This window comes from Nicotiana tomentosiformis, chromosome 12 (genome assembly GCF_000390325.3).
Source record: "Nicotiana tomentosiformis chromosome 12, ASM39032v3, whole genome shotgun sequence".
NCBI classification, from domain to species: domain Eukaryota; kingdom Viridiplantae; phylum Streptophyta; class Magnoliopsida; order Solanales; family Solanaceae; genus Nicotiana; species Nicotiana tomentosiformis.
In genome coordinates this window covers 120,598,751-120,609,798 of record NC_090823.1, presented here as the reverse complement: position 1 = coordinate 120,609,798, position 11,048 = coordinate 120,598,751, and the positions used below count along the sequence as shown (strand labels likewise).

At 38.2% G+C, this 11,048-nt stretch overlaps 2 protein-coding genes across 2 annotated transcripts; one reads left to right on the top strand and one right to left on the bottom strand.

Moving 5' to 3' along the window:
* Positions 1-3,930: 3,930 nt before the first annotated feature.
* Positions 3,931-5,704, top strand: LOC104098879 (protein LURP-one-related 5-like). Its single transcript, XM_009605720.4, has 2 exons — positions 3,931-4,315; positions 4,943-5,704. The coding sequence occupies exons 1-2, from the start codon at positions 4,085-4,087 to the stop codon at positions 5,336-5,338; spliced, it is 627 nt and encodes a 208-aa protein (XP_009604015.1). The 5' UTR covers positions 3,931-4,084; the 3' UTR covers positions 5,339-5,704.
* A 1,427-nt stretch (positions 5,705-7,131) lies between these two features.
* LOC138903310 (uncharacterized) lies at positions 7,132-7,779 on the bottom strand. The gene has a single exon (XM_070191256.1). The coding sequence runs from the start codon at positions 7,777-7,779 to the stop codon at positions 7,132-7,134; it is 648 nt and encodes a 215-aa protein (XP_070047357.1).
* Between the last annotated feature and the right edge of the window lie 3,269 nt (positions 7,780-11,048).

Genomic DNA, 11,048 nt, shown 5'->3' with positions numbered 1-11,048 from the left:
GGGCTTGACAATGCGATGCGGGCTAAGGGTGACACTTGAGCATGGCAAAGGCATCAAAGCATGGGGCCATGATGCCAAGGCAAGGCAAAAACGGACTGGACAAAGGCAGGCTACGTGCAACGAAGGCATGCGCGCGAGGCAGACTTGTCATGACATTGGGGCGCGGCAAAGGGCCATGTGCGTGGGCAATGGCATGGGCTAAATGCGGCTAGAATGCACCTGAGAACAAGGCGTTGACGCCTGATTCAAGCCAAGGCACGCACATAGGCAGCGAGTTCTAGCATTGACAAAGTCAAAGGCGGTAATTCTTGAGTTAAAGTCTTGAATCTGTGTAAGAGTATTTGAAGGAGAAATATTTTATAATAAATCTTTAAATGATCTCTACAGTTCTCCACAAATCTCCGTACTTTTTTGCAACCCATAATTGATAATTATCTCTTGCGAATATGTGAGGAGAATCCAACGGAATGTATTTAATGCCATACCAAAAAAAAACTCACATCATTTGGTGGTGGAGATTGCTGGCTCTAATATCAATTTTAAGAAAAATATTTTATTATAAATCTCTTGAAAGATCTCTATAATTCTTTATTTCTCTTCTACACATAAAATAAGCTAACAATACCGTTATTTATAATAGTGCGAGGCCTATTTTAACTAGAAATAGAAAAATATATTCCTATATTAATTTGACTTCAAATCCTAATGAAACAGAACTAAATAAACTTGTAAATACCAAGTTCTAAATAATTTTAGTTTCCTATTATAACTTTGCATTAGTTTTTCAAGAGAATCTGTAACGATTCGACTTGTCGTTTTGAGTAATTATTCTCCTTTCTACTATTTGAAGTCTTGAATAGCTTCATATGATATATTATGACGTGTGTGAATTGTCGGTTTTGATTTTTCAGGTCTTTCGGGATTAGTTCGGAAGAATGAATTTCATGTTGGAAGCTTAAATAAAAAAGGGTTGACCGGGGTTTGACTTTTATGCAAACGACTCCGGAATAGAGTTTTGATGATTCTAACAGTTTTATATGGTAATTTTGGACTTAGGAGCGTGACCAAAAAATTATTTGGAAGTTCGTAGTCAAATTAGGCTTGAAATAGCGAAAATAGGAAAATTAAAAGTTGAAATTTTGACCGGGAGTTGACCTTTTAATATCGGGGTCGAAATCCGATGCTGAAAATTTAAAATAGGTCTGTTATATCATTTATGACTTGTGTGCAAAAATTTGAGGTCAATCGGACTTGATTTGATAGGCTTCGTCATCGAATGTAGAATGTTCTGACGTTGTTTCTTCAAGCATAAGTAGTATCACATTAAGAAAATGAGCTCCGAATTTGGTTTTGATTGATGCATTAGTTCCATATTAAAATTACGGAGCCATAGCAAAAAGAATCGTCGAATTCGAATATCGTATGAGAGAGTTATGCACATTTCCGTGTCGAAAAAGATTTCCCGTCGCTGCGAGCGCCCAGGGTAGCGTGGGGCGCTAGCCCTGGCACTGGGAATTGTTGGGATTCTGGAAAGTGCGCCACAGGCAGCGCCCCACGCTACCTGTGGTGCTCGAAAATACCAGAGGCTCTATAAACAGGGTTTTTGACTATTTTTGACATAAACATAGTTGGGGAGCTCGGTTTGGGCGATTTTCAGAGGCAAACTTCACAAATTGGATTGGGGTAAGTGATCTTAACTTGATTTGGTCCGTTATTCATGAATCTAACATTATTTCAAGTACTTATTTCATGATTTGGGGGATTGGAATAGAAATTTGTCAAAAATTAATTTGAGGGTTTGAAGGCCGAATCGGAGTCGGAATTTAGTAATTTTTTTATGTTTGGACTCGTGGTTGAATGGGCGTTCATATTTTATAACTTTTGTCGGATTCCGAGACGTGGACCCCACTGTTGACTTTTGAATTAATTTCGGATTTTTATTGTGAAATTTAGTATTTTCATATGGAATTGATTCCTATACCTCGTGTTGATTGTATCGAATTATTTTGATTAATATTCGAGGCGTTCGGAGGCCGAATCACGAGGAAAAGGTTTATTGGAATAAAAAATTTGCTCGGATTGAGGTAAGTAACTCTTCTAATCTTGGAGTTGAGGGTATAAACCCTGAATTATACATGTTATGTGTTTGGTGTTGAGGTGACACATACTAGATGATGGGCGTGTGGGCGTGCACCGTGTGAATTGTGATTTCGTTAATCCTGTGATACTGTGTAGTTACCTGAACTTATCTGAAATCATGAAAATCTCTACGTACTAGAGCTATTGAGCTAAAAATCATGTTGAGGCTATATGCCAGTATTATTGAGACCCACATAGGTCATATTGTTGTTGAATTTGTTTAAATTGAAATTTGAAACTCATTCATGTTCATTCATTTCATATTATCTCTCAGTCTCTGTTGCTATTTATTGATTCATCGTATCATTATTTTTGGGCTGATTTTCATGACATTGTGAGCCCGAGAGACTGGAGAGATTGATGACTGAGTAAGGCCAATGGCCTGATTGTGAGGATGATTATGGGATCGGGTTATACGCCGGAGCAGGCCATATTGGCTATATATATTATTATTTATGGGATCGGGCTACACGCCGCAGCATGAGCGACTGATTTATGCCATGATTGGCTTTGTTATAGCACTTGGGCTGAAGGAGCCCCTCCGGAGTCTGTACACACCCTTAGTGAGCGCAGGTACCTACTGAGTACGAGTGCCGAGCGCGAGTGCCGAGTGACTTGGAAGGATTGAGTGACTGTGAGGATTGAGTGACTGGAGAGCTGAGTGACTGTGAGGATTGAGTGACTGGGAGGGCTGAGTGACTGTGAGGATTGAGTGACTGTGAGGATTGAGTGTCTGGGAGGACTGAGTGAAATGATACTCTGAGAGTATGCATATGGTTTTATCACTGAGGTGCATCGCATTGACATGCACATTTGACATACATGCATAGAGATGCATTTTTCTCATGCTGTACGATATCACGTCATTCGTGACTTCTCACACATATTGGCATATGGGCATAGTGATGTATTTTTCACTGGCTACGTGAAAAGAAAACGAAACATCTTATTTATTGTTGAAAGGAATTTTTGGAAAAATCATAGTTTTCAGACTTACTCATATTTTCGGTGATTTTCGGAAAAGGATTTGAGTTTTACTTTTATACTTGAAAAGAAAATGTTTATTTTTCGGAATTGTATACGAGCTGAGCATTCTATTATTGAGTTATTACTTGTGCTGCTTTAAATTGTATTGTTATAAGATATTATTGGTTATTGGAGTGGACTCTGACCTTGGTGCAAGCTTGTCACTACTTTCAACATAAGGTTAGGTTTGTTACTTATTGAGTACATGTGGTCGGTTGTACTCATACTACACTTATGCACCTTGCGTGCAGATGTTGGTTGCTGATATTGCTGTGTTCGTTGGGAGCTGGATCTGAAGATGCACTTGCGTTCCGGTTGTAGCTGCCTCTTGTTCATGGTAGCCTTAGATTTATAACAATCTGTTCATGTACATTTCGAACAGATGATGTATTATTTCATACCAGTTTTGTAAATTATATTCTTAGAAGCTCATGGGTTATACTACTAGTCCTTGGGGAGTTTAATAGGGTCAGTTAAATATTATTTGAATCAGATATTTGTAAATTGGCTTACCTAACGGGTTGGGTTAGGTGGCATCACGGCTAGTTGGATTTTGGGGTCGTGCAATATCTATGTTTTAAAGTTTTGTTAAATATTCCTAGTGACGTTCATGGTGAATCAGGCGTAGGACTAACTTTTTCTAAACGTAATCGAATCAGATTCTTTAATATTTACCTTAGAGATTCCAAATTATAGAACATAACTCAAGAGAAATTAAATACTATATCTTCAACCCGAAAGTTCTCTCCCATTAATTCCTCCTCTCTTTCTATCTTTGACTACTTTTTAAGTGTATGAACGTCATCTCTTTCTTTTGTCTAAATACCAATCTTTGATCTCAAGAGAAATGAACGAATCCCATCATCCTATAAATAAAAGCTCCGATTCAAGAGAGAAACAGAAGTAAATTAAACCAGAAATGAAGGGTAAAGGCTCTGCTATTATAGAAGATACATTCATGTACAAAGAAGAGACTAATCTCACAGTTCTCAAGACCTCCCTTTTCTTCACCGGCGATGGATTTACTGCTTATGACTGTAAAGGCCAACTCGTCTTCCGAGTTGACACCTATGGTCCCGACTCTCGTGACCAGGGCGAACTCGTTCTCATGGATGCCTCTGGTAGATGCATTCTCACTGTTCGCCGAAAGGTACTAATAAATCATCAATTTTCTTTCTTTGCATGTCCGTGATTTATTTTTCCTCGTACTAACAAAAAAAAGTGGTCAAAGAACATCACGAGTCATAAAGAAAATATTTTTTAACTCTGCACTTAAACTTATTCTAACCAAAGGCCAGAACTGGTAGATGCCAATTTGATATTAATAGAGGAATTGTACTATCCAACATGGATGTTTGAATTTTTTCCTTTTAACTATTGTTTGAAAAAATTAGACTTTTGGGCCTAGTAGATGGTAGCTAATAAGATGATCCATTAAACAATCTAACCCTAACCCTAGGTATATAGTCGATATAAAACCATTATGGGCACTACAAACGGTGGCCAGGATTAGTAATTCTCTACTTCAAACAAAGAGGGTTTTAGGCTGTGGCAACGGGGGTTCATCTACCAGTGATTTCAGCCAAGTTGTTACACTAGATCCGCTTATGCTTTGGAGAAAATAAGTCTCCTAAACTAGAGTTTACATCATATTATTACAACTATATTTATAGGGCTATAATCAAAGACAATACAATTAGAGCTATAACCAAAGAAAAATACAGTTGGCATAGACTGATCTAAAATTTTAATTCATTATTTTTTCTTTTTGGAACAGAGACCAAGTCTGCATCATAGATGGGAAGGCTACATAGGAGAAAGAATGGAGGGGCAAAAACCAATATTCAGTGTACGAAGATCCTCCTTAATAGGAAGATCAAGTGTGACAGTAGAGGTATACAACAATAATCCAGTGGAAGAATACCAGATAGAAGGGTCATTTGCACAGAGGAATTGCAAATTTTTCAATGCAGATAAAGAATCGGTTGTTGAAATTCGACGTAAAGTGGACGCTTGTGCTAATGTGGTGCTTGGCACAGACGTTTTTTCTTTAAATGTCAAGCCTGGTTTTGATGCTGCCTTTGCTATGGGATTGGCCCTTGTGCTTGATCGAATTCAAGGTGATGATTATGTTGAAGTTAATGATAATAATACTCCCTCCGCTCCACTTTAAGTGATTTTTGATATTTGTTTTGTGATCCACAATATTTGATTTTTTTAAATATCAAAAAGGAATTAATTTCTTCGTTTCAAAGTTGTCCTTGTAGTAACTAGGAATAGTTTGTTATATTTTCAATAAGCAAATTAGAATTATTATAATAAATTTTATTGTTAATTAATACTAAAAGGTGAATTCTTTAACATAGATGTGAGAAAGCCAAAAAGTGACCGGAGGGAGTAAGGTTAATGTTGACCCCGCTGCTGATAATCCTCACCTTGCTCCTTGATTTTATTCATATTTCCACCAACCTTGTAATCAATAAATAATCAGATACTCTTTTTGTTACACTTTATTTATTCTTTCCTACGTTATGATGTACCTTTTTCTTTATTTCATGATTTTTTATGTCTTACTGTTGATAGGACAGGAATCAACATCGCATCAATTCTTCTGTAAAAACGAAGGCATATAAAAATTAAAAGAAAATCCGGATATAAAAAGTGCAGTATATATACATTATACTTTTTCAGTGTAGGTAGCAACGTATGACTCTAAAACATAAGCCAAAATGGAATAATTTTTAATAGTACAAAAACAAATTAGAACTTTTTCCAAAACAATAAAAGAAACTGTAGCATCTGAGGACCTCAGCAGGGGTGGGCATTCGATACTTCGGTATATTGTTGTTAATTTCTTTTAATCATAAAGCAAAGGAAAAAAAATTAGTAAGAAGCATAAGCGATAATCTTACCTTTCTGCATCAAGACACAACCCAAACCAACTCTAGAGGCGTCACAATACACTAAAAAGTCATCTGAACCTGTTGGCAAGGTCAACACCGGTATTGTAGTCAATCTAGCTTTCAACTCATTAAAGCTTCTTTCACAAGCATCCGACTACTGAAACTCCGCTGCTTTCTGCGTCATCTTGGTTAACGGAGACGCAAGAGTAGAAAATCCTTCAACAAACCGCCGATAGTAGCCCGCTAATCCCAAGAAACTGCGGATCTCTGTCGGTGTAGTTGATCTAGGCTAACTCTTAACCGCTTCAATCTTTTGAGGATTAACCTTAATACCTTCACGAGTTACCACATGACCCAAGAATGCTACGGATTCAAGCCAAAATTCACACTTAGAAATTTGGCATATAACTCATTATTCAAAAGCGTCTGCAACACTATTCTCAAATGATTGGCATGCTCCTCTTGACTTCGCGAATAGACTAATATGTCATCAATGAAAACAATCACGAATTTGTCAAGAAATGGTTTGAAAACCCAATTCATTAGATCCATAAAAGTTGCCGGTGCATTTGTCAGCCCAAATGAAATCGCCTAAAATTCATAATGCTCGTAGCGGGTCCGAAAAGCCGTTTTGAGAATATCCTTCTCTCGAAGTTTCAACTGATGATACCCCCGACCTTAAATCAATCTTCGAGAAGAACTTCTCCCTTTGCAACTGGTCAAACATGACATCTATTCGAGGTAATAGATACCTATTCTTGATGGTCACTTTGTTAAGTTGCCTGTAGTCAATATACATCCTCAAAGAACCATCTTTCTTTTTCACAAACAATATTAGCGCATCCCAAGGTGATACACTAGGTCTAATAAACCCTTTATCCAGTAAATCTTTCAATTGCTCCTTCAATTCTCTTAACTCGGCTGGAGCCATTCGGTATGGGGGAATAAATATCAGTTGCGTATCTGGAACCACATCTTTCCCAAAGTCGATAACCCGATCTGGTAGAATACCCGGAATCTCATCAGGAAAAACATCAGGAAACTCGTTAACAATTGGCACAAACTAAATGCTTGTCACCTCTGCAGTTGTGTCAATGACTCTGACTAAATGATAAAGACATCCCTTCGTGATCATCTTATTCGCCTTAAGGTATGGAATAAATTTACCTCGAGGCTCAGCAGTATTGCCTTTCCACTCACGAACTAGCTTATTTGGAAACTCAAAATTGACCACTTTAGCACGACAATCAAGAATGGCGTAATACTTGTATAACCAATCTATTCCCATAATCGCATCAAAGTCAATCATTTCTAACTCAATGAGGTCTGCCGTAGTCTCTCGATCTTGAATTATAATTACACAATCCCTATAGACGCGGGAGGCAATAACAGAATCTCCCACCGGAGTCGACACAGAAAATGGTTCAAGTAGTTGTTCTGGATCAAATCCAAAATCCAAAGCAAAGTTCGGAGTAACATAGGAAAAAGTAGATCTATGATCCATAATATCATAAGCATCTAGAGCACAAACGGTAAGTGTACCTGTGACGACAATATCTAAAGCTTGTGCAATAGGGCGAGTAGGCATGGCATAGAAACGAGGATGAGTCCCCTGGGAAGTAGTAGGTGTCTGCGGCACCTTTCCTGTATTACACCTATTGTGGGCCCCATTACCCTTAGGTGGGGGCGGTGCAACCGAAGTAGCAGCCATACATGGTGACGAGTGAGCTATCGAACCTGTTGACCATTAGGGCAAAACTTTTGGATATGATCCATCAACCCGCAACCATAGCACGGACCACGGGGTCCTCTGGTAGCACTAGACCGATGCTGATGAGAACCCACACTACTTTGAGCATGCTGTATAGTACGATGGTCACTTTGAACGGGCCTAGACTGGCCTCCCTGTCTAGTACTATATGCCATTGGAGGGCTATTGGAAGTTGTCTGCATCCTAGACTGCGGTGGGCCAGATGGCCCTTTGATGCTTTACCCCTTGCCCGAATTAGGCACTGCATTGAAAGTGCCAAAAGTACGGGCCTTTTTGTTCTGCTCCCTGTTTGCCCTCTCTTCCTGATGAATCCTCTCGAGATCCATTGCTAGATCAACAAAGTCAGTAAAGGTAGTGTTTCTTCTCCCACCAGTCGTATCTTTTCTGATGCCTGGAATCAAGCCACGAGCAAAGCAATTAATCTTCTCATCCTCGGTGGGGATGAGGTGGGGAGCATAACGGGATAACTTCTCGAATTTGATGTTATACTCAAGGACAGTCATGGTATCCTTCTTTAAGGTCTAAAACAATATCTCAAGGGCGGCTCTCACTCCTGGTGGTAACCACTTCTTAATGAAGATCTTCTTAAATTCTGCCCAAATCATTGGAGGTGCATCCTCCGGTCGACTTTTCTCTACCCTTTTGAACTAGAGGTCAACAATATCTTTCAACTGGAAGGTCGCCAATCGAACCACCCGGTAGTCTTTAACTCCTAGCAAAGTAGTAGCTTTCTCAACTTCCTCCAAGAAGTCCTGAGGGTCTGCACTGGGATATGTACCAGTGAAAACTGGCGGCTCAAGTCTCACAAATTTCATGGCCAACTGTGCCATGTCCTCAACCGCTGTGCTCTCATCCCTCCTTGTTGGAGTGCCTGAATACCAACTTGAAGGTTCTGTTGGGTCTGCATAGCCATGAGGTCAGCAAAAGTATCCATAGCCTTTCTAATATCAGTTAGGGCCTTTTCCAAGTAATTTGGTTCTAGAGGTGGAGCAAGTGCCTCATCATATGACTAACCCTCTCTTTGATTTGTTTGTAAATTATAAATCTGCTAAAGTCATATGGGACAGTTTGGAAAAGAAATATGGTGCAGATGGCGCAAGAAAAAAGAAGTATGTGGTTGGAAAGTGGATCAAGTTTCAGATGGTTGCTGATAAGCCGATCATGGAACATGTTCACGAGTATGAGAACTTGACTGCTGATGTTTTGAACGAAGGCATGGAGATGTGTGTCACGACTAGGTAAGCCAATTATAATTATATTTCAAGCCATTTTTTTAAAAACATATAATTTAATACAAGTGTCGAAACCAACATCGAAAATATTCAACAAACAACCTCCCAAGACTGGTAATACTGAGTCACAAACTCTAACTGAATACATGAAATGATCTCAAGGATCGAATACTCAATACTGTTTGAATAATAATTAACAGTACAATAAAATGGAAAGACTCCAAGAAACTGCGACGACCAAGCACCTCTACCTTGAATCCTTGCGATCCCACTCTAACTCTGTCCGAGTATGATATCTTCAATACCTGGCTCTGCACAGAAATGTGCAGAAGTGTAGTATGAGTACACCACGGTTGATACCCAGTAAGTATCAAGACTAACCTCAGTGGAGTAGTGACGAGGTACAGTCAAGACACTCACTAGTCTAATAACATGTGCAATATAGTATACAAAGTAATAGAAAATAAATAACAATAAAGGCAACACAAATCAACCAGTGGTATGCACAACAGGGCAACAAGAACACCATTAATATTGCTCAACAAATAATAAATACAAGTACACCCAATTAAATCAAGTCCTTCAAATATAAATCTTTCGTCTGTATGCTTCTCAAATAATACTCTTCAGGATATAATACTTTTCAATAAATATATTTCGAATATACTCCCTTCAAATAAATATCTTTCAAATAAATCCTTTTCAAATATAATTCCTTCAAATGAATATCTTTCGAATAAAAGTCACCCTGTGACACCTTATTTCAAAATCATAAAGTACGAGTCTCAGCCCAATTTCATATTTCCACGGCACCTCGTGCCAATTTCTCTATCACAACCGCACGGACAACTCACGTGCCAAATATCATTATCATTTAATCATGTAACCTCGTGCCCACATTTCATATCACAACTGCACGGACAATTCACGTGCCAATATCATCATTATTTACTCACGGCACCTCGTACCCACATTTCTCTTCATAATCCGCCTGACAATAGCCGCGGGCCCCCAATCTCAACATAAATCAGATTGTTATCAATTTACCAACAACAAGACAAATTACACAAGGTATAAAAGTAAACACAAGGAAAATCACAACATCACATAAAAATTACCAACGCAACAACTCCACCCCATCACATATCATCCCTGATAATAGCCACCCTTATCTCTCCTATAGCCACCCTTATCTCTCCTATTATAGCCTCCCTTATCCCTCTGCCCTGACAATATCAATAGCCACCCTTATCGCTCCTATAGCCACCCTTATCTCTCCTATAGCCACCCTTATCGCTCCACCCAGATAATATCCAACACACATAACAATAGTGAAATGCCACCCTTATACCCACATAATATCAACAGTGAAATGCTACCCTTATATCCTCAAAATAATAATTCAATTAACATAACAATTTACACGGAATATTATCACGGTAACGTAACAAAATCAATTCATATCACAATTTATCCAATGGCCATAACCTAATGATATAACAAAATCAATTAATTTCACAACAAATAACCCAAGGCTCCACACAATGTATATAAAACCTCAAAAATAATCAACAGAGATAGAATATAATCAGCATAGGGCAACACCTTCATTAATCCAAATTTTGATAATTATATTAATACTTCTTCTTAAGCTTGCTTAATTAAATATTTGCAGAGGAAAAATCCATAATAAAATTAAATTCCAAGAAATATCAAACCATCAAACTCATGAAATTCACATAAATATACAAGTAATAATTACATCAAATTGTCATATAAAAATAAATTCAATAAATGTGATTTGAGGCATGACAAATAGATGATTAAATAAATGCCAATAATTATTCAATTTACTACACAATATGTCCAAGACGTTAACTCAATAAATTTTGCACATATAAGCTCGAGTACGTACTCGTCACCTCGCGTACACGGCTTTTCACATTTCACAAATGCCACATAAGACTCGATGCCTAA